At 40.6% G+C, this 24,351-nt stretch overlaps 1 protein-coding gene across 3 annotated transcripts in view; it reads right to left on the bottom strand.

Annotated features, from left to right (window-relative positions):
• Positions 1–1,655: 1,655 nt before the first annotated feature.
• Positions 1,656–24,351, bottom strand: part of LOC116848211 (potassium voltage-gated channel subfamily H member 8) — a 53,078-nt gene continuing 30,382 nt past the window's right edge. For 2 of the 3 annotated variants that reach the window (XM_032824075.1, XM_032824076.1), the window contains exons 7-16: positions 21,098–21,261; positions 19,382–19,595; positions 16,841–17,020; positions 14,912–15,111; positions 14,311–14,560; positions 12,877–13,139; positions 12,307–12,458; positions 10,458–10,629; positions 8,141–8,522; positions 1,656–6,287 (exon numbers count right to left, since the gene is read on the bottom strand). In XM_032824075.1, coding sequence (XP_032679966.1) covers positions 6,088–6,287; positions 8,141–8,522; positions 10,458–10,629; positions 12,307–12,458; positions 12,877–13,139; positions 14,311–14,560; positions 14,912–15,111; positions 16,841–17,020; positions 19,382–19,595; positions 21,098–21,261 — 2,177 coding nt within the window. In that variant the 3' untranslated portion in view covers positions 1,656–6,087. Of the gene's footprint in view, positions 6,288–6,345; positions 7,920–8,140; positions 8,523–10,457; positions 10,630–12,306; positions 12,459–12,876; positions 13,140–14,310; positions 14,561–14,911; positions 15,112–16,840; positions 17,021–19,381; positions 19,596–21,097; positions 21,262–24,351 lie in introns of those variants that run through there. The other variant, XM_032824077.1, reaches the window with a different exon arrangement.

The following is a 24,351-nucleotide window of genomic DNA, read 5'->3' as shown; positions in this document are numbered from 1 at the left end:
AACTGCTGCAAGCTCATTTACAGCAATGGGATGCTTGTCTTTCGTTTGTGCGCTTATGTTGGCAAATCCGCCAAAATTATATTTCTTTAATATTGTATTATTATAACGACATTATATAATTGTATATATAATATCTTATATAATATTAAATATATATAAATATAATATATAATTATTTTTTTACCATACCAATAATTATTGTAGCTTACACAATATAATTTAGTCATATAGTATGATATAATATTATATATATTATTATATATTATTGTATTACGTTATTGTTAACAGAGGACATAATACTTTCGGGACGGAAGTTTCAAGAGCAAAACACGCATGATACTCCTTACAATTACTTTTTATTTCATTTATTTTATTTTTTTTTTATTTTATTTATTTCATTTATTTTATTCGTAACCCATTTGTGTCGAACAAAGAATGCCACTTATAAGCACATTGTATAAGTGTTTAAAAATATTTACAAACGTTTGAATATTTCTCGTAAGGATTAGCCTCGTCGGAGAATGAAAGAGAGAGAGAGAGAGAGAGAGAGAGAGAGAGTAAGAGACAGAAAGATAGAGAGATAGATAGAAAGAGAAAGATAAAGAGAAAGACAGAGAGAGAAAGATAGAGATCCATTTCAGCTTCATTTCCGTTTCGTATACCTCGCTCAGCGAATCATTTTTAGAAGATCGCTTCGCGGCACGCTCAGCCGCCGCCGGCGCAGGTATTTATCGTCGTGAAAAAAATAAATCTTTATTTTAAGGCCGTCACTTCAAGTGTCCCCTAACTAGTTCGGTTGACGAATATACAATGATGATAAAAGCACGAGCGCGCCGAACTCTCGGCAATGCGTACACGAGCGATCTCGCGGTCCGATTTCGCACGCACGCACGCACGCACGCACGCACGCACGCACGCACGCACACACACACACACGCACGTAAGTTCGTGGCTCGTTGCTGCGCGCGAGCTACGGCGTGGGTATACTTAATAATATGTACACATGTGTCGAATATTTCTGAATTAACCCCTTACGGCATAGCGTGCCGCGCGAGTGTGACAGTGACGCACGCGGCACGACAGATAAAAGACGACACTCCACTATAAAAATGTGTAATCTCTTTGACAAGTCGCAAGAAGTAAAGAGAGCCAGCGACCGAGACGTCTGATCTGCTCTCATTGGCCCTTTTCATTCCTTACGGATTGAATATCTGACAAGGAAGGTTCAGCAGCACGCAGATTCTGATGAGAAGCAAATTCGGGAGATCAAGGAATGGTGGGAAGAATATTTAAAAATTTTGCCCTCAATTTTTATCACAGTATCATGAAATATAAAACACTATTGAATTTTCGACTTATTTTTTTTTCAGAATCTTTCACAGTTCAAGAGATAGAACATATGTCGTGTGAAAAGCTCCGTAAAAAATAATAGAAAATATTTCCATATTCTCTTTGAATATGTTCTCCCGCCTCTAGACCCGTTTCTCCGTGGAAACAGAAAATAGCATATAAAAATAGCGCTCTTTCTTCTTGCAAAATTTCCAATTCTTTTAAATTCGCAAATTACCGAATCTTCCTTGTGCACAAAATTTTTGTTATAATTTTTATTTCTTAAGAAATTTTCCCGAGCACAGTTTCGCCCCCCTCCTTCCCTCGCCCGCCCGCCCCCCTCCCCCTAGAATTAATTCTGGAAAATAACTAAATACGTCGTTTCGCGATGCAGAACTGTCTGTTGACGAGACACGCCGTATTATTTATTGCCGATAGAAACGTTAGATTCTACACGTTCTCTCCTTTCTTTTTCGCTAAAGAGGTAGAATAGCGAGAGTAATCCGTTTTAATCTATTCTTGTACTTTTAAACGCGACCCGCGTCAGAGCGCGAGCTCACACACGACGGAGAATTATCTACGCGGTAAGGGATTAACGCGAAGCACAGCGTCGTCCTCGTCCTTATCGTCGTCGTTGTCGTCGTCACGATGTCAATCGGCGTGCGCGATCTCGCACGGAGTGTTCTCTCAAGGCGAGGTCCTGGCGACTTCTCGCGCAAGAGCGGATAATAATACATTAGGAAGAATATATCGTTTTATTTTATATTTGTGCTTACTCTCTCGATCTTATTACGGCATATATATGTATATGTATATTTACGTATATATAGAATATCCGGGAGAGTGTCGCGCTACTCGCTCTCACCGCGGCCCGGCGTGTAGAAGTGTGTAAAAAGTTATATAGAAGTCGTGAGAGAGGAGTGTTTTAGATACAACGTTTTATAATACACTTAGTTTGAATTATAATTGCGCGAGGAGCATAGAAACAGTATAACAAAATATATGAAATATTTATAAAACAGCTGCCCCCGTCGGTAGTTGCGAGAGAACCTCTTCGCCTCGCGATCACACGTCCAACAAAAAGTTTCACCACCTCCGCGCGCGGAGGACTCTAATCGATTATCAATTTCCTGCGCGAAATGATGTCGATCGGGGAATGAGCAAGGATTACGATTAAATGGATATCGATATTATTAGAAGTTTGCCACACTTGGATGCCCGGCCATATTTCTTTCATCAATAATGAAAAATTGCAAAGTATCTTCCCTCATTAATCATATTTTCCATTAATTTTCAGATAATTATCCGATCCTATGCCTGTAAAATGGCTCATCCTCCGAGCTAATTAACGATTCGACAAATTTGGTCAGTCTCTAGATTAATTAGATCATTAGATTATGACTGGCAATTCTGATTGTGTATTCGCAAGGAATCGTCGATAAAGATACACATATCGATATGCATATCGAGGTCTGTAAAAGTACCAATGCCTGGACACTGATAACACTAATACATAATCCTGCATAATAATTCTACCTTGGAAATTTAAATATTCGTGTTTAAAGACCAGAACGATAAGAATGTTCAGAATTAAGCACCAGTGTTATTAATGTCCAGGCGTTGATATCTTTACCTTACTATCGAATTTCTTCATGTACAAGTTGGCAATAGGTGCCAAGACCTAGAAAGATGAAAAGAAGAAGAAATGGAGCGCATTGGCTCCGTATTGCAAAGTGACATGCGTCGTGTTCTTCGCAAATACCGACAGGAGTCAAACGAACGCAGTTGTGCATGGCCAAAGCCGTGCCTTATCACATATCATCGTCCTTTCAACACGTCGCACACCTCAACCCGTCCCCCTGTCCCTCCTCACGTATATACACGTACGATTGATCTAGCCTAGTACGAGAAGTAGCCTACGTGTAATAATGCCGTCAGACAGACAAGATCCTCGCGACACGCAGCTTTTAGTGGACACAGATATCCGACGAATGTAGACTTGAATCTTTATTTTCCGCCGAAAACGCACACACACATCCACACCCGCCCACCCATATACACGCACATGCACACACACACCCACCCTCGGCGTGCCAAGAATCATATCAACCTCCTCTCCTCCTCCTTCCCATTCTTCTTTTCCTCTACCTCCTCCTCATTCACCTCCTCAGAATTATCGTCGTCTCATGCCGCGCGACGACGTGCCGTTTTGCTAAGTTACTTCCTCAATGTCTCTCGTCTTGTATCTACTTAAAAACTAACTCTACACTCTAGATTGGACGTAGACGGTGTACATCGAGAATGTGTCGTGCACATTATTGCTACCCCTAGAATATCCTCCCGCGATATCTCGGATTAACGACTCGATTCGCGCGAATAATACACACGTGGAATCGCCTCTCTCTCCTAAAGCGGCATGGAGACATGCAACTTAACGATTAATACGCCTCATTATCGGCGAAGACCAATTTTATTCCCTTTATTTTATGTATTTTCTGTTTTTTTTGTTCTTTTCTTTTTTCATCAAGCACTGAGCGCGCGTTCGCGCTCGACTATCTATCGAGAAAGGAAACGGGCGTGTCGTTCGACGCTTAAGTAGAAAACGCTAGAATACAATTATCGTTATGTAGTATAGACGGCGTTTGCAGAAGCGAATTGTAAAGTCTCGATACTCGGGCAGTTCCCTCTTTTATTTCTCGTTTTGAAGCGCAACTAATAATTTTCCTAACGCACGATCGCGTGCAATCGTCTTGTGTGGATCAGTTGAAAGGATAACGCGCGTGGAATGACGTAAGCGAGAGAATTCATTTCCCTTTTCTTCTTTCCTTTTTGTAAACAAGTAAAATCCAATAAACGCCAACTAACAGCAACATTGCGTCAATGTTATAATTTCCTTCTCAACAATGCAACTGTTACATAACGCACGTGTTTTTATTGCACTTATATTGTGGAATGGGAAATTATAGACGTTACGTTACTGGTAGTTGGTGTTTTGCTGGCTACTCACTCGGTGAGATAGCTCGTCGTTGGGAATGAAAGAACAACTCGGAGGGGATGTATAAAGTCAGGTTTTATCCTGTTTGGCAGTGAGGAATGCCTAGGACAATTCGAAGTATCCCTTAACTCTCGAAGCTTCTCGATGGTATTTCGCGTTACTGAGAGATATATCAATGCGACGTTGAAATTCTCGTGGAAATATTTTATTTGTTGTTTATCAAGCGCGAGGTGAACGCTGAAGGGAATTCACCACGAGATTCACCACGTTGTAATAGACGAGATATTGATATTGGAGACATACAAAATTTCACCGGATTTTTAGCTGTATCTCCCCATTCATTTTTTAAATTTCGATTTGTTAATTTCTGTTAACAAAATGCCATGTCCAATTAAATTATCCGCCATCCTTACCTATCTTCTGCCGCCACCTTTCAGGTGATTCGACATAAATCCATGTTTGTAAAATTATTCATTCTTTAAGTCAACGATCCGGCGCGCTTTCGCAAGCTCTTTGATATAATATTTCATATAATATTCACTTATTATTTGACGCGACGAGTGAACGATGGGAAATATTATTATGAGTTACGTGTTCTGCAATAAACGAGACGCTAATATGTCCACGGAGAGCTCTGACATTTTCACATCGCGCACATAGGAAAAGGAAAGAAGATGTTTTTATCGGAAAGAAGATGTTTTTATTCTTTCCGATTGATTCAGTTTTCAATTCCAGTATTTCTGCTTCCGCTTAAGCGCGAGAGCCACGTGCGTTTTGATATGCATATTACGTTCTCCGTTTGCGAATATTATCATTAATTCGCCTCGTTTTACGATCGAGCTGGTCGTGAGTTCGCGGAGCGCGCGTATAATTTCGCGGTGCGAGTTCCAACGTTCGAGAGTTAAGCGGCGCAACGAGATCACGGATTAACATTACCGAGGAAAGGAAACGTAAACGTCAATCTGCATACACTGTTGCGTAAACGAACGATTGTTACGGCTCGCATTTGCATGTGAGACATACCGGTCGTGGCTCGAAACCACGAGGGTCCTCCGACCTACGAATGCGTCCTCGTCAGTCAAGTTCAAGTCTCTTTATTGCGGAGTATCGTCGATTCTTCACGACTAAATGCGCCGAGCTCTTTACTTGGTTGAGGATAATTTCGTTCCGTCCTGCTATCATTAGGTTGGTGTAAAACTTTTGATGTTTCTTTTATTAAATTTGTTTTCCCATTAAATTCTCGTGGAAAATTTTCTTTTTTGAGGGAAAATAGGAACTCCTCGTTAGACGTCTGAAAGAACACGCTGAGAGAAACATACTTGAAAATTCATTTATACGACATGAAGTTCATTTACAAGAAATAAACTTTATAAACGTAAAACCTTTTGCAGCAACCTAGCACGTAATTTCGTGCGACCACGACTGCGAAATGATGCGACGTCGCGGCGTTATTCAGATAGATTCTCTAGGAGCAACGAAAGCGTAAAGTCAAATAAAATCTCAGTGGAAAAATCGAGAGACGAAGAATTTTCCTCTCTTTTCCCTCCTTGCACTCTATGAACGAGGAGCGCTGTCATTTTCACATCGAGGAGCACCGACCAAATTAGTACACATGCGCGAGGTCGTTTTACCAATAAGAATGAAATCTGATGGAGTCAATCGTGAGCTCGTCGTTCCGTCCTCGACACGGCGATGTCCCCCTCGTCGTCCGTTTGTCTCGACCGTCTACCGGCGAATGTCGCGAACTCGTAGCTAACGGCAGCTCAGCTGTCGTAAGGATCGAACTTTAATGAGCGTGACTCCGGAAGACGTCGCAGCGCCTGGTACAAGGACACGTTTTCGGCGTCGCCTGCGCTGAAGCGGTGCGACTGCTTGTTGTCGGGGCCCCAGGCTGAGTTCGGCGGCCTGCATAAGCGGGGAATGTGCGGAACATCACGTAACTCCGAATTGTAGTGGTCGTTTCCTGAAATCGATCGATTACAAGCGTCTTCAGATATCGACGTCTGTAGATGTCACCTCGCAAAATATATCTTGCTTCATCACCCGCCACTTCTCGTCGGGGAACTCGGGGAAGCGCGTAACCGCGACGAAAGGTGATCGACATCGTTGCGTTACGTCACATTTGTCATTTGGTGTTCCAAACTTCGATAAAGTCTTAATATCGACTGGATCAGATCTCACTGATCTTTCCAATTATTCGCGTCGCGTTTGGATACGAATTCTCATTGTTATCGCTGATTACTCAAGCAATCTGTTATTTTGACAGCTTGATGTTACATATTATGTCATACTAACCTTAACTACTTTACCTTAACCATGTCATATTACACATCACGTACAACTAGTATTACATCGTATCGTATTACATTCAAATACATTCAAATGGAGACGATTAGGAAGACTAGTAAGTCTTGGTTTAAACCTTCAAAAAGTTTGAAGTTTTTTTTTATTTTTAGCTCAGTGCTTCTGTATTTATCCTCGCGACCAATGATGCTCCTCATGCAAACAAGTTTTATCGTCCTGCGCGTAAAGTCGCTACGAAATTTCAGGCGCAACGCACTCATTCCTCGAGCGGAGATATTTCTGCGGAAGAAAATGTCGCGAGAGCACCGTTCGGGAAGGATACAACGTTCGTTACAACGTTTGTTACAAATATATTCGTTACAAATATGCGAGTGACTCGTACGCGAGGGGACGTTCCGTGTAGGAAGATAAGGTGAAAGGTGTCCCCTTTGCCAAAGGACTCCCCTTCGGGAGTTAAAGTCTGCCGCGTAACCCTTTATCCCTCATGGAAACGGGGGCGACTCCCACAACATGATATCTTTGCCCTATGTTACTTGTCTGTCTTCTGTGAGAACGTAATGGGAAAAACCGCGCCAGCCACCAGGGAGTATTTTCACTTCAAAAGAATATTCCTATTCTCGAAAAGGTTGTGGCCGCGGTATATCGTGCAGCGCGACTCTCAGGCGTCCTCGTCCGCGCAAAACGTATTTTCTCCGTGATACACCGATTATTTCCCTGGTAGAAAAGAGAAACGCGGGTACTTTTTTTCCGTAAGAAGCGCTTTCTTTCGCAAGCGTGTGTAATTCACGCTTTTTTAAGCGGCTTCATGGTGATGGCGGTGTTATCACATTACACTTTGTAAAATGGAAAGGAGAAGAAAGAAACAGAGAATGGGGAAGAGAAAATTTATCATTCTAGTGAATATTCTTTAAATCCTCGACGAAAAATAAAGGAAGTTGCATTAACTCGTTGTGTTTGCTTCCATCGTACATGAAAAAATGGAACGACAGAGTCTCTCTTTCTTCTTCTCTACCTTCTCTTCATCATATGATCAAAATTCGTAATAAGAACTTATGCAGTATATAAAAGAAGTCATGTTATACCATGAAAATTGCTGCTTATTTTCCCGGCAAGAGGACACAATTAACTCGAAATTATTGTCGAAATAATGAGTAAATATCTTGATGTTACAATTGGATATTTTCAAAAACGAACATATCTTAAACATGTTATTACAACAGCATCACAAAGTGTGTATTGAATGTTTGCATGCTATTGTGTTCAGCATTTCTGTCTGTCTGGGATTCGACGTCTATTAAGGCACAATTACAATAAATTATTACCCATCGAATAAGACCGGCTCGCCCTTGTTCTACACGGGCAAGCTCGAGGCTTTTAACGAGAGCGTCTTAGCTTTACAAGCTATCTCGTTAATAAATCCCCACGACGATACCCTCACAGTCCGCGATCTCGCTTACGAATGCTGCCGGCGCATTAAGAAGAAGACCCGTCTAGCATTCAGAGCGTAATTACCTGTCGTTAGAGATCGCGACGGCGATTGTTGCGGCGTGGCCACCAGTGGCGACAAGGGTTCGTACGGAGGCGGCGGAGGCGAAGACGGCGACGGCGTAGGCGACGACGGGTGTAGCCTCAGGAGCTGATCCGGATCGAGGTTGAGGACTTTGAGGACCCTGTGAGGATTCGCGCGCACCCACGCCTCAAACAGGTCCACCGGCCAGTCAGTCTGCGTCGATGCGTCGATCAATCTCGCCGGCGGGTTCCAGCAAATTGCGTCCGGCGGATGGGACGAGCTCCTGGCCAGAACCCCGCTGCCGCGGTTCGCCGGGGTCGGTAGATTCGGGTTGCTCTGGGGCGAGCAGGCGAGCATCTGCAACGCTTGGATGGCGTTGCGCACCTGCCGGGGGATAAAATATCTCGATAAAATAATCTGTCATATTTCTCCTCGATATTTCGCTTCCATGAATTTTCATTACTCTTGAACGCTATGGAAAACTGGGAAGAGTCGATGCGGTGACAAATATAAAAATAAAGTATTAATTGAACATGAATTATAGCGATATACAGGATGTCTGACAATTCATTACATGTCTGTTGTCTGCAGATGGAATTTATCAAACTGAACACAAAATTGCTCTACCATTTCCCAGACAATCACGTAAAACTTTGAGTTATTAATCAAAGAAGATTGGTGAATGATCACGCGCGATACGATGGATGAGCTTTAATGGCGTCAAACTCAACGAAAAAGTTTTCTACCATTTTGCAAATAGCCACGTAGATTTGTCTACCTGCGCGTAATGGGTATGACAAAATTTGACTTTTTTTTGTCTTTGGATTACGGAGTATTATTTTCCGAAGATTTTTGGCCTCTGAATTCGAATCCGTTTGCAGAAAAATTCTATCACGTCACAATTTTGAGAAAAATGGCGTAAAAGGCGTAAAAAATGACGATTTCCAGGGTATTCATGATGTTATACCACCGGCAGTAAATTTTTTCTACAAATTTCGTTAATGCCATGCAAAAGTATCAACTTTTAGCTTTAAAATGCATTTTGTTTCGTTTCACCATGATTGCTTGTTTTCAAAATTTAGTTAAAATTAAAAACTCGCGCTCAACATCAATATCATTGTACAATACTACTTTTATCATGAGTGTGAATAGTCATTTCCGATGTTTTTCTGCCTACTGAACACGAATTTGTTGTAAAATCAATCAAAAATATCTGACTATCACGTTACAATTGTAAGAAAACGGGTAATATAGATCAAAAATGACTAATAAGGCTGCAATAGTGCAATAATGTCATAGGTTACGCGTAGTTTAATGTTATAAGTAGACGCATGTTTTCGGCAAAGCGTCAGATGGTAGTAACTTCCACGTTGGTTTTCAAAAATCGTATACAAACAAACAGAAATATATTTTGAAACTAGAGGATAGCACTTTAAAACAGTGTAGTCAAAATTGAAAAAATAAATTTTCCTTCACTGCAAACCATACCATTCAAAATATGGGCAAAATCGTCTTTTTGGCCTATGTTACCTCAATTTTCTCGAGAATGTGACGTGACAGGCAAATTTTGAGAACAGTATTGTATTCAGCGTCAAAAAATACATTGGAGATCATACCTCACAAGCCAAAGACAAAATCAGTGTTGGACAGTATAATTGTCAGACATTCTGCATAATTAATATATTTATCATATTAATATTATTTATATGATAAATATATTTATCATAAATAAAAAAAATTAATCTCATGATAAATTCACCTCTTTTGTAATAATTTAAATTGACTGTATGATTCCTCTCTAGAACAAGGTCTTTTCTTTCTTTAATAAGCATACTTAGATTTCTCTTTTTTTCATTGTTAGTTTCTTTGAAAAACTTTGAGAAATAGAATACAAAATGTATTTAACTTGTATTTGTTGTGAGTTAAAAGAAAATACAATAATTTAAGTAAATCAAGATCAATACATACAATAAATACAATCTAAGCACATTATATTTTTATCCCTTTTTAACAATGATAAATAAATTGTCGAAACCCGCTTTCGCGATGGAGCTCGGGATAAAAGTCTGTCTGTATTTCGTGCGTCGTACAATACAGAAACTACTTGAAGAGCTATTCACATATATGCGTACGTCTCCCCTTCGGACGAGTAAAATTCCGTTCCGAATCTGCGAGTTCCGCAGCACAAATCGTCGTATGCATAGTTAAACGGATACCGCAGTTAAATGGCGCGTTTACAGCGTCGCTTTTCTGCCAGATCGTCATGCGTAATGATATGTGTAATGTAAGTAATGCCAACCATCGATCCCGGGTACGTACCTCGCAGCTGAGCGTCGCGACGTCCTGATGCAACGTGGAGAATTGATTATCCAGCCTTTCGACCGAACCCCGGATGTGCTCCTCCATGGATTCCTGGGCAATCACCTGCGCCGCCCTGCTGCCTCGCACCAGTACTCCTCTCGCGGTGCGTCGGCCTTCTCTGTAATCCTCCCTGATGCGCCAAAACGAAATCAATCTTATCCGTCATATGTCGCGCGCGCGTGTGAGCGTAGCATGTGAGTTCGACGTCGCAATTGACGACGGCGCGAAAATTCCGCACTGAGGAATTCGCAAGTGGATTACATGTCGTCGACGCGGCTGGGGTCGATGATACGGGGAGGACGAGAGGCAGGATTTCAAGTCCGATAAAATGCGAGACTTTCGGGTATCCTGTGCCTCGTCGAGCGGAAAATCACATTGCCTTCCGCCCTTTCTCCCCCTCCTCATCCTCCGTGAGTGAAGATCTCTCTCCTTCCTTTTCGAGAACAGGCTAGGCGCAATCGCGAGCGCGTCTTTCGCGATATCTTCTTTATTTTACTTTTTTTTTCTTCTCTTTGCCGGACACTCAAACGATATTAGATTGATGCGGGAGATTTGACATTTTTTTTATTAAACTCCCGTAGAAATTTTGATAACCAAATAAAGAGAAATATGGATAAAAAGAAGAGGAAAAAATGGAAAGTCCTCGATGCGCAGGAAAAAAATACTGAATAATTTATTTATGGCATATAAATGTTGTTTCATAAAAACAAATTTTGTTTCACAGAAATAAATATTATTTCACGAAAATAAATTTTCTATTCCATAAGTAAATTTTCAAACATTTTTTTCAATGTAAAAGAAATACCAACTTGACGTTATTTATTTTATTCGTAAAAATGATTGGTCCTTTGAAACCGGATAATTTTGCTTTCTGTTTTATTTGATAAACACGACATATCTTTTGCATCAACCTAATATAATCAATAAAATATCTCGTATCGCTATAAGAGAAAGAAAGAGAGAGAAACAGCTGCTTCGCCGATAACGGTTTAAATATCTTTATATATACAACTGGCGGGAGCTCTTGGCGTTTTGTTTCGGGAGTGTTTTATTTCTTGCAGAACGGCACGTTGCCCTTCTCTCGAAGAAGTAGGGTAACGCAGGAAAAAAAATGTTTAGCTGGGAAAAAGTGGAAAAGCGAAAGCTTCAGGTACCACACCAGATTAACTTTTTTCTCTCGTCTCTCTTTCTTCTACCCTCGCTCATGGGCTATCCATTATCCCGCCTTTTTTACGCGGTGCCGTCGAAATTTTTATCCTGCCATCATTTATCTAACATGCTTTCGCCGCTTCAACTTTTTTCTTTTTCGTATTTTATAAGAGAAGTTCTATAATTTCATTCACCCTCTCTCTCTCTCTCTCTCTCTCTCTCTCTCTCTCTCTCCTTTGGTTTGTTTCGTTTCTTCTAAAGAAAAAAGAGAAAGAAAAAAGGATGATCGTTGGTTCCGATTAAACTCGTCGACATCCAATTTTAAACTGAAAAGAAATACTTGAAAATTGATTTGTGGGATATTTATTCACAGAAATATTAACTTTATATCCCGCGCACATAAATGGATTTTTAAAATATTTTCTTTTACGAATTAAAAAGTTTCAATCTGAAATATCAAATAAGCAAATAATGTCTCTCTCGAACGTTGCCAAGTCAAACATTTTCCTCGTTCGGCTCCTCCGGCGAATTATTTCGTGACGCGTATCGCGAATTTCAGTTACGTAGGATTTATCTGATACATCTGTCGCGACAGGCGGAAAGGCCAGGTTTAGATGCACATCGACTCTGTCTCAACGTTGCAAGCAAAGACTCTTACCTGAACTTGGCATGTCGCGGGCTGGAGGATGTGTGAAGTGGTGATTTGTTCGGCGGAGATAAGGGCGAGGACTCGCCCTCCTCGACGGCGTTCTCGTCGTCCTCGCTGATGGAGGGAAGTGTCAACGACGGGCCATTCATATCGGATTCTTGCTGAAATTTGCGCGAGAGACGGAGAGGCAAATTCAGATAAATTCGCCAGACAAATGAAGAAATCTACATCAAGCCTCCATAGACAGCCGCGCGCGAAAAAAGTCGCGTTATCCACCCCACTCTTTTTTAACGTACAACGCGTCCGGGTAAACATCGAAACGCCATCGTGCACGCGTGTTATTTCTCAAACGCGTTCACGTATCCGCTCGTTCGCTCGCACTTCACGAATAATTTCCCCTCACACGGGGGCTTTAAAAATATTTCAATTATTTAAATGTCATAGATTCCCTTCGATCGCTCTCGCCGGGGTAGCTGGCTGCAATCTCCCCGACGTGTTACCGTGTAACCGAGGCGACACCTGACGCTTTCGACAGCTTCTGCGCTGTGTCTCCTGTGGGAGTAACGTGGAGCTAATTACCTCCGCCTCATATCCCTCGCGCAGGTTGTACGTAAGATCGTGCTGAATATCGCTCGCAAATTCGTGCTGATACTCTGGATAGAGCCGCAGCACCTCCACCAGGCCCTGCATGTGTATGCACTTGAGGTCGCAGTACGTTAGCGCCTTCACGTCGCAGCTGGACTTCACCACAACGTCCACGGAACCGGAGCCCGACGTGCCACCGCCGTTGTTGCCATGCTGCAAGTGCACGTTTATGTCGCAGCCCACCAGGTCGCCCTTCCCTTCAAAAGACACACGTCGGAGGGTGACGGCGTTCGCGAGAATTGCGCGTCGTTTCGTGAGAAATCGCGAGCCTATTTGGATCAATTCGAGACTCGCTGGGAGACTCGTTGAATTTCCAGATTGAGGCGATATCGGAGGACAAGGAAGAATGAGAGAGGTTGTTATTTTCTTTCTGCAGTGAACTTTCTGAGAACGTTTCTTTGAATAAGGTGACATAGATGGAGAGATTGTGTACGTTGCGAAAGAGAAGTGAACAGAAATAACTGAAAACAGAAAAGAACGCTGAGGATACGAAGAACAAGATATCGCATGTTGCGTGGAAAGGTGACATGAATAAAAAAATATGATTTCACAGAGCAGCGAGAGGAATAATAGGATTTCAATCAAGTCGATTGTGTGCATAGATAGCAAATTAGGACGATACTTTTTATCGTGCAATACAATTTTCTTCTTCAATCAACAAACAAGACTGACACTGTTCCTGATAGAAAAGCGAAAAGAAGAAACAAAAAGTTGTTTTCTAGCGTCAAATATTGGAGATACGAATTCACGTCATTTCTTTTCATTATGAGATGCAATGATTTTGTGCATTTTCTTATAATGCCAACCCACTTGCGGCCAGTGTTCCATTTATCCTTTATTCCTTTGTTATCCTTTGTTTTTATGAACGTTACTTTGTTATTGAATAAAATCTCACTTGATTTACATAATTTTATCTTTATATTTCTCCACATTTAATTTCCAAAAGGAAGCCGAGACCCGCACTAGGTTGTGATGCTAATGATGAATGATTGAATTTAATTTCCAAAATTTTCAAAAATTATATTGGATAAATCGGAATAATATACTGTTAATATAAATTAATCGTTAACACAATGTGTAATCTGTTAAATTTAATTTAAAATTTGCTATAGAGAGCACATTTGTAATAAGATAACACTAATCCGTAAGCGCTAAGAGATAAATGGAACTCCTCTCAATTAAAAAGGCCTGTGAAACAATCGTAGCCTTTACGGGATTGACTCAGAATTGCAAATCCACTTTTTCCACGCAACGCTGCGATACACTCGACGCGAATAACTCGACGATGAAACGGTGACTAACTTTCGATCGAGCGATCGGGATCGGGTTAAACTACGCGGTTGGGTATTAATCACTTCTCTAGCTTACCCAGAATCGCGACTACCATGCTGTTCTGCACGACCTCCATGGAGCCGTTGCACAGGTAATATATATAGGAGAGCGCGTCGCCTTTGTGCACGAGAAACTCGCCCGGGGCGCAGAAGTTGTTTCTGATATGAAGCGACAACAGCTTCAGGCAACCCTGGGACGCCGCTTCGAATATCGGCAGGCTCAGGATCTCGCGGTGAAGATGCATGGAGACGTCGCCACGCAGCTCCTCGGGAAATTGTTTCAGCGTCTGCGGCGGCAACGCGTTTCGCGATAATGAACGTTTATTAACAAAATTTATTTCATTTTATCTCCTCCTCGCCACCTCTCATTCTCTCTTCCTCGCGTTAGTCTAATATTTGCTAATATTAATACGATATCGCGTTCGCGGGAGCTCTCTTTCTCCCTCCTACGTTGAAATATAATATCGTCGAATTAACTATATATATGTATATATATATGCATAAAACGACTCGCTCTCCTGCAATTATAATACTGTAACTTTATTACAACGTTCGCTTATCGCGCGTGCACGCGTTTTAATCGAAAAACGCCAACGCGAATTAAACATGCTCGCACGTGTGTGTTGAACTGCACTCACCTCGTGCACGTCGATACCGTGATTCAGCGACCACATGGTCTGAAAATAATCCTGCATCCGCTGCTTCAGCTCCTCCGGAATCTGGTGCAGCACCAGGAAGTCCTTGAGATCGCGCAGCTTTGTCTGATACAGCGATCGCCTCGAGTACATCCTCTGAATGATCGCAGTGACGTTGCCGAATACCACCGCGTGCATCAGGGCTGGAACGCAAAATCGTATGCGTGCAATGCGAGGATGCTCGGCTTCCCCCGCACCTCCCACGTCTTCCACGTTGCACACATAACAATATCTTTGAAATATGTTATTCGACATACGTGGGAGAAACAGTTCCTGCTCTCGACGATGTCGGGGGAGAAAGAGCGTAGGTGAATTAATTGCACGTTCAACGACAATTTATTGATGAGGTTTTGATTGAGGCTTCGCGCGAGAGATTAATTTTTTGCGTGCGATACTCGAGGTGGAAGGGAGGTTTGAATGAAGATAATTAAAGGGGAACAGAGAGGATCGGAGAAGACGGTGGAAATAAGAGCTGAAAAAAGTTTGGCGAGGAAACTCGCCTTGACTTCGTTCTCCCGGGAGATTCTGAGCGAATTGCGGACTAATGCTCCGATTGCCACGCATTCACTGCACATTGATTGAATATCTTATGAGCCATTAATTTTTTTAATTATCTGTACGATTCACGTGAGTGAGCGTGAGTGTGTTGGCGCGTTAAATGCGCCGAAGAACGAGTGTTGGAGAAATCGTGCGATAACGATTTTAAAAACTTGTTAATATCAGCTGTGTGCCAATCATCTTTTTCAGCGCTCTCTTTCTTTCTCTTTCTCTGTGTGGTATAATTATTCAAAATTCAAATAAATTCTCATATTTTTGCGTTTTGAAAAGCTCGTATCAAAATCTATGAAACATCACATGTTATGATAAAATCATGTTACATGATTTAATAATAACGATCTGTATATTATGAAAATAAAGCGAAAATCTGTGAGAGAGAAAAATTAAAGCTTTTCCATACACCTATGATGAAACAAATATTTTGTATTTGTGCACTGAGAAAAAATTTATTGATTAATTTATTCAAAATTATTTATGAAATAAAAAGTTTATTTCTGTGAGTAAATTTTGTACCTCTCACAAGTAGATTTTCGAATATTTGTTTTTCGTGTTGAAATCGGTGTATGTCGAAGATTTTGTGTTAAATTTTTCACATATTTGTATGTTAATTTGATATATTGTTGTGTTATTTTGACTGTTCTTCGTTAAGTATTCAGGAATTTATCGATTAAATTCCTGTTATGATCTATTAGTATGTATTGGTTTTACAACATGGCTCTCTCCGAGCATAAATTTTCATACACTTAATACACCAAAAGGAATTCTTCCTTTCCGAATAAACTAAATTATATATTAAGAGCTTATACACAGAATATTAACGTGAATAAGTTAGAATAGGAGGATAATGATGTTTGACAGAGTGGCAGAAATACGCGTTGAATACTTTCCTCCGGATTTGCTAACTTATTCGTATTAACATTCATTAACATTCAGTGTGCTATTATGTATTCTTTCTTATGTATTTTTTTCTTAATAAATAAATGGGTGAACAAACGAACGTAACACAATAAGAATGTTTTGCGGAATTAATAGAAAAAAAATGAAGAAAGGATAAATAGATGGAAAGTATAATGGATGAAGAGATACAATGAAAAAATTAGAATTGAGTAGATTTAGAAGAGATTAGATTAAGTTAGATAGAGACGAATGATGGCAGAGATGTATGTGGGATGGATGTGTGAATTAAGGTATGAATTGTAAACTAAGTCTCTACTTCTTGGCTGTAAGCTGAAGTGTGAATAAATTGATTTGATGGAACAAGAATGCTTTGCAGTGTGATAATATTATGTTCGGCCGCGAAAAGCCGGGACTCACCGCCGATCAGCATCGTGCAGATGGAGAAGAACTTCTCCGAGAACGTGTTCGCCGAAACGTTGCCGAACCCTACGGAGGTGAGGCTGCTGCAAGTGAAATAGAGCGCCGTGATGTAACTCTCCGTGTGCGTGACGTTCTGCACGGATATCTTCAACCGCTCGGCCAGGGTGTGTATCCAACCTGGAACAAGTCAGTTATACGATCCCGAGGTTTCGGTCGTTCCCGGTATTTCGTGCTCATACGTCGTTTTCCGCGAGAAACGCTTCGCGTCCCGCGTTCTCTCCCATACGGCCCGCGGTTCGCACAACAAGGACGAACCGACCATTCATCACGGACGCTGCTTGGTATACGTTTTATAACCAAATACCGTCACGGTAATCTTCGCGGAAAAGTCGTCGGGATGAAACTCATCTCTTGATAGACGGCTGAAAATTTCGCGAATTCTCGCCATTTTAAACACAGAAGATCGCGTTTTCATAGTGCATTATTCCGTAATAGAGAACACTCCGGGGGAATGAAATTTCCCTCTCGACGAGAAAATCGAGGGACATGATCGCTCCTTGTAATTGTTCTATCTTTTACGTTATATATTTTCGCGACTAAGTCTCAAATTAAAGTTTTATTAATGTAAACTCCGCTTGAAACCTCCGCTGAAAAACGTAGTTTCGGTATTTATAGAAGTTCAGTTTGCGAAAAGTTTTAGCTTTTAATTCGAAAATTATCGGTGTGCCTCGACATTTTTGCTGCGAAAAATTCAACTTCGAAGTTGGCTGAAGAATGCCATTAAAAAATAATGCGAGAGGAGATAAATATGCTTATTTATGTATTTCAGTGAACGGTCAGCTGAAGAAACTAGTGTTGATATCTATGTGGAGATTTAGTTCGCGCAAAGTTCTTCTCTTTCAAACACTAATAATTTGAAAATTATCGATGTCTTAGCCAGGAAAATTCAAGCCGAAGAAATTATCATTAAAAAGTAACACGGCAGAAGAGAAATATTCTCCGCCTCATCTTTTTTGTAAAACATGACGAACTCGTCCTTATCTCTCACGCGCGTAACTCTTCGTATAATTTAATAAAAATGTGATCGCGCAGCATTGATTTTCGCATACTCCACTTGGGGCTTCACATTTTTTCAGATAAGATAGAGAAGCCACGATCGCTATCAGGAATCAACCGTCAGAGCTGACGGTGAAGCCGCATCTCTGTCCGCTACAGGTCTCCCTCTCTTTCTCTCTATCTATCTATCTATCTATCTATTTCCTCGATTGCCACGCGGTAGAACAGTTTCTCAACTATCGGAAAGCAATGCCTACAAATCTCATGCATGAGCTCTCTCATGTCGATGGGATCTGCTGCGGCTACAAATCTCGCGCGATGCACTGCACCGAGCGTGCGGACGTGCTCTCTCCTCTCCTTCTCGCTCTGCGAAAAGAATAGCGTGATGCTTGCGATTCTTACGACTCTCACGAAGGCCAACTCCGGATTGTTCCCGATATATAGACATTTGCTTGGCTTCTCGATAAAGAATTTCGACGGCAAGAACTACCGGTTGCTCTCATGCACGGAGTGTTCCGCGCGCTTCAAGAACTTCCTATGATACCGTACGAGTGTGTACTCTTTAAATTTCCCGGAGCGAAATATCGTTTAAAACGAGTGGAAATTCACTCGGATTTAGAGGAACCGGTTCCAATAAAACAAATCAAATATCGGATCAAATAATAGTTTTGGATTTCCCAGGAAATATATATAATGATTATATAACGATAAATATATAACGATGAAAAATATTCTGTGCTGAAATCGATTTGTGCAGAAGGTTTTGAGTTAAATTTTCAAAATACCCATATATTAATTCAACATATTGTCATTGTGTTAATTATTCTGCAGCGAATTCATATTCATCATTTTTTAACGTTAAAATAACATATCATGTCTGCTTTAATTTCCGACATATTATTTATGTGGTTTGTTTGCACATTTACTTCGTGTAAAATTAACATTAGATTGGATAAATTATATAAATTAAATAAAAATTAGATTGAATGAATAGAGACATGTGAAATGTATCGCCACAATTTTATAAAATAATGTTTGACGCAGTTTTAACATGTATTTTTCTATCATTCTTCGCATATATTGCTAAAATTGTAGCAATATAAAATCAGTATATGTGAAATTATTACACATGTTGCTCGAATTGTAACGATATAAAAATACATAATCTTTTTATTATAGCTGAAAAAGTCGGAATTATTTATTGCATAACTTCGATGCATCAACTTCACTCTTTTATCTCGTGTGAAAATATTTATTCGACAATTCGGAGAATTTACTCTGTATAAACAGAGGGTCACTCAAATTTCAGTGACTATTCTGTCAGTCTACTTTTCGCACGGAATTTCGCTCGGAGAAATTTCGAGAGTGAGCCACGAGATTGAATTACTTTCGAATTATTTCCGGGATTACTCTCGCCGACCGATTGCACGTGGATATTCGAGGCGTTGGGATGTTCAGAGACTTGCTCCTCGAGATACTCACCCAGATCCCAGTCCTTGTCGTTTCGCAGTCTCTCCTTTTCGGCGATGACGTACCAAACGCAGGCCAACCAATGCGCCACCAGTATGAAGAACAGCATGAGCATCGTCAAGATGACCGCGCTGTACTGCGAGTATCGGTCCATCTTCTGCAGGAGTCGCGCGAGTCTCAGCAGTCGCGTGAGCTTCACTAGGTGAATGTTGCTGTGCGCAGATTCCTGCGGAGCAGAAACAAAAGTTCGTTATTTTATCGCGCCCTACGCGATTCGTATCGGGAGAATCCGCGCGCGCGATTAAAGCGCGAATTTAATTGAAATATAAGTCGTCGAATCGTCAACAGGTTTCACGTTTATCCGACGCGTTTCGCCGACCGAGGGAAAAAGCCGATTGTGTTTATTCACTGGAAAATTAATAAACATATAATATATATTTTGAACGGCTGTTGAGAACCGTGGATGAACCGCTTATGTACGAACTCTCTTTCAAATACGTATAATATGTACATATATCTTTCTCAAAAATTTTGCAAGCGAAATTCTCTAAATGCACCTTAGTTTATATGATTAATTTTTCTTGACTTCTCTTCTCTTCATTTTTTTTTAGTGTAGCTTATGCGAGTCTATGCGTTATTATACAAATCATATACTATATAAATCATAAGTGAGTTATTCCAAAGTAAATAAATATATTGATTCTACTGTATAGAGTCTCTATTCTCTCTCTCTCTCTCTCTCTCTCTCCTTCTTTCGCAAAATAGTTTACTATAAATTGTATTAATCTTGGATATATTTTGACACAAGATATATCGATTTTCGATTACGCACCGGACGAATTAATCAGCTTAACTTCACTTGGTCGGACGGCGGAAACTCGGAATTATTAATTACCGCAAAACTGATACTGGGACACGGTAACATTTACCCGAATACCCGACGGTATATATTTCTCCGTGCCGTCGCAGTAACATTCCAAATAATCCGAGTTAGATCTACGTGTCTTCCTAGTGTCACATTTTTCAATTTTACTCCCACGTGATTGATACATAAAGAGAAAGATAAAAGGTAAGAGAAGGGGAGAAAGGGACAGGCAAAGAAAGTCTACTTTCAAGTTTTCCTATGTGTAATCTGCTAATAACTTATTCCTATATAATTAGTGATGATTACACGCTTTGTTGCACGAACAATTAATTATCTTGTCCATTTATAGCATTTTCGAATTCTCGCTGTCTGCGAAAATTCTCCGACCGAAGGCTCGCAGACCGTTTCAAGTTGAGCAACTGCAACTGCAAGTTCTGGTTGGCCAGAAATCTTGTTTAGCGGACCAGAAGCTTGTTAACTTGAACATAATTCTAGTTCGTTCGTGTTTCACCAGATATTTGATTAATCCAAACGAATTATTTCTTTTCCTATGTTGAATGTCCCGCTCGCTCGATTATTTAACCAAATGGCCGCCATTATTGTCGGAAATAAGCGCCATTATTCGGTCGTTTGCGGTTTGCGAGAAATGAAATTAGATCGGGCATCAAAAGGACAAAAACCCCCCTTTGCGTCGGGACGCGGGGAAGTTTTGAAATCAATCTCTCTTCGTGATCGCAAATTCAACGTTACGGGAGAAGTTATCGCAATCCCGCTCTTTACAAATCACCCGCTGCTCTTTGCAGAAGCTGCTAACAAGCCAGCACACACAGACTTATTCGGCTGAACGAATGAAAAATACCTACCTCGCCGCTATAAACGTCGGAGGCATAGAGAAAATCAAACGGCAATGCCGCCACGAGGTCGACCAAGAACCAACTTTTCACATAGTTCACGGCGATGCTCCTGCTATTGCTGACTACTTCGCCTTTTCTGCTCACGTACGTTGTCCTGAAGTTCAAAACGATATCTGGGGAAGAATAATGAAGTATTCATTCGCGACGTGCGTGTGAGAGGATCGCGATTTTTCGGGGAGAAAGAGGTTGAGGAATGGACAGAGGGAAGATATCCGAGATACTCCGATGTAAATGTAATGCAAATTCTTGAAAATTTGATATAACATCAACGCGAGATCGAAATGCGAACGAAAAGGAATTTCAGACGAGATCGCGCGACTTATATTCTCTACGGTTAAGTAAATTTTTAATTTTAATCGCTGACAATTAAGTCGCGCGACAAGGGCGAGACTAATGATTCTTGTAAAAAATGTATTAATGTTTGAAGTTTGGAAGAGGCGAGCCCGCCATTGAGATACATAAATGACGAAACTTCGTTGCTCTGTAAATTTTACTTGATTTAACATCAGTTTTACTTTCAATAATTAAGGCGGGAGAGGGAGCTGAGTAGAGATGATTAAAACGCGAGAAGCAAGGATTGAAGAAGTAACGGAGATGGGATCGAAGGAAGTTTCTGGCGAGAAAAATCGCACACTTTCATCTTCATTTTATTCCCTCTCAACAGATTGAAATGATCAACATTTGCGGTTCTGGCTGCTATTAACTGACTTTTCATACTCTGGATATCCCAAAGAGTTTACTAGCGATTGGGATTTTAAACTATCTCGATGAATAAATTTTAATTTAAAGATATTTCTGTGAAAATTACGGCCCGTTAATTATCTTGTTCTCTGTGATCGATCTAATTGGCTAAAGTAGATCTGCTTGATTAAACAAATCTATAACTATTTTGCGTGATTGCAGTTTAATAGCTCAACTAAAGTCTGCATGTCACAAAGTATGATAAATAAATGTGATTCACAATTAATATATTTGATGGGCAATTTTATTGGCTCTCTATGGGTCACATATTTCATTTGTTATAATTAATTACGTTTCTCTCAGGTATTTAGTCGAGATATTACATTTTCGATATTTGCTCAGAAATTGCGGCCCATTAATTATCTTACTCTCTAAACAAATATAATTGACTAAAACAGACTTGCTTGACTCAATAGATTGATTATCGTGCACGACTGAAATTCAACAGCTTGCATTAAAGTTTGCGTGTAAAACCTTTTGATAAATGCATGCGATTTTCACACCACGCAGAATTGATGGGTGATTTCATTGGCTCCTCATGGCTCACATATTTCATTTGTTTACGTCTCTCTCTCTCTCTCTCTCTCTCTCTCTCTCTCTCTCTCTCTCTCTCTCTCTCTCACGTGGCTTAACGAGACACGGAGGTGTCACAAGGCTAATTACAGTGTTGATGAATATTCCTTCATGACACGTTGCGTCGGTCGATCGATACTTTTCCATTCGACTCACAGTACAGCGAGTAGTGCTGTTTCCGAAGCGACGTGACAATAATCGCGATTGCTGGCGAATGCAAATACGGGGATGAGGGAGTAGTCTAAACTGAGCCTCCGAACTAGGTGGAGAAACTGGGCTTTCTCCGTTTGTTGTCCTGCCGAGTTGCTGCTCGCGCAAACGCGGGTATCAAGCGGCTGGGACGAAACTTGGGCTTTGTGCGATGAATGCCTTTTAATCCCGTTTGCAAATTGGATTTCGGCGAAATTCACGTTCCTCGTCCACTTGCCCGGAGTAATCTCGTTTAAAAGTTACGGATCGCCGATATTTTACATATCGCAGACCGGTATGTAGCGTGAGTGCGTGCGCGCACATACGTTCATTGCACTGAGAAAGAAACGTTCGATACTTCTATAAGCATAATCACGTTTCAGAGAAATAATTATTATTTATCAATCGTACCAGAGAAATAATACAAATTGTGGTCAGAAATGTTACTTAAGTTCCGCTGTAATGTTAGCGATAAGAATTTTATATTGCCACTACCATTTTCCTGTTGAAACAATCAAAAAATATGATTAGGGCACAAGATAGTTGTAATCTTAGTTAGATCGACCATTTTTTTCTCAGCGTAATCTACATTTTATATCCCGCAGGATTGGAAGGAATTACCCTTTTTTCTTTTTTTTTAAGTATCTCGTTACCGTCACTCGTGTTACTCATTGAAAGAGCAACTCGTTACTGACCGTCGCCGTTATCGTTAACTCAAGAAGAAACGAGCGGTCGCAATTTCCGTTACTTTGTTCGTCAATTTTCGACGTCCTCTCACTCTTTCCTTTTCCTCTTCTTTTTTTTTTCATAATAGCATTGTCGTTTCATGTCAATTATAATATCTGGGATACAAGCACAAAGTAACGATACAAATGATGGCGGCATCCATTACTGTTACTGCACAAAATAACGTCGTTATTGAACCATTACTAGAAAAAAGCAAAAAAAAAAAAATTGCGATGGATAACGGCGTTATCGCGGCGGTCTGTTGCCGAGATATTTCGTGGTGTATTTGGGATGCATAACGATAAAAATCGGCACACGTTTTGATGCTCTCGCATTTTAAGCTTTTCACGACGAACACGACGATGAAAAGCCTCTGTCCACCTCGTTTGCGGTTTCGCGGTAGCGCAATTTCATTGAACACTTAGAGCTCCGGAAACTGGAATGGTCAGCGAATATTGCAAACGCCCGTTTGTTTATTTATCGAGATTCATGGAGCGCGCGGCACGATATACGTGCAATTAATATTGCCGGGACATGCGTTCCGATATCGATTAGCCGCTAACGATGAGCGCGCGATATCGTGACCGATTAGAAAAAGAGACATGACATAGAGGGATCAACATTATGGTAATAATAGTCGTTATTTGAAACTTACTTAAAGTAAGATACTTATGTTTGAGTTTAGAGTTACGCGCGAGTTTTTCAGTGAAATCACGACTGCAAGTGCACTGAGAAAAAAAGAGTGATTGCTTAATGAAACCTTGTTTGAATGAACAAAATGTATTCAAGCAAATATTCAGTCGATTGAACGTATTATATCTCAAACAGCATCTCCAGGGAATGTCTTCAGGAGGTGGAGATGTTCTCAGGATGCCTTTAGGATATCCTGTGGGGATCTGTGCTGTTTGGGATCGTTGCTGCGATGAATTATATATATATATATATATATATATATATATATATATATATATATA

This window comes from Odontomachus brunneus, unplaced genomic scaffold (genome assembly GCF_010583005.1).
Source record: "Odontomachus brunneus isolate Ranch 3 - 2012 unplaced genomic scaffold, Obru_v1 Obru_scaffold_091, whole genome shotgun sequence".
Taxonomy (NCBI): Eukaryota; Metazoa; Arthropoda; class Insecta; order Hymenoptera; family Formicidae; genus Odontomachus; species Odontomachus brunneus.
The sequence above is the reverse complement of the archived record's forward strand: the minus strand, read 5'-3'. Positions and strand labels throughout refer to the sequence as shown.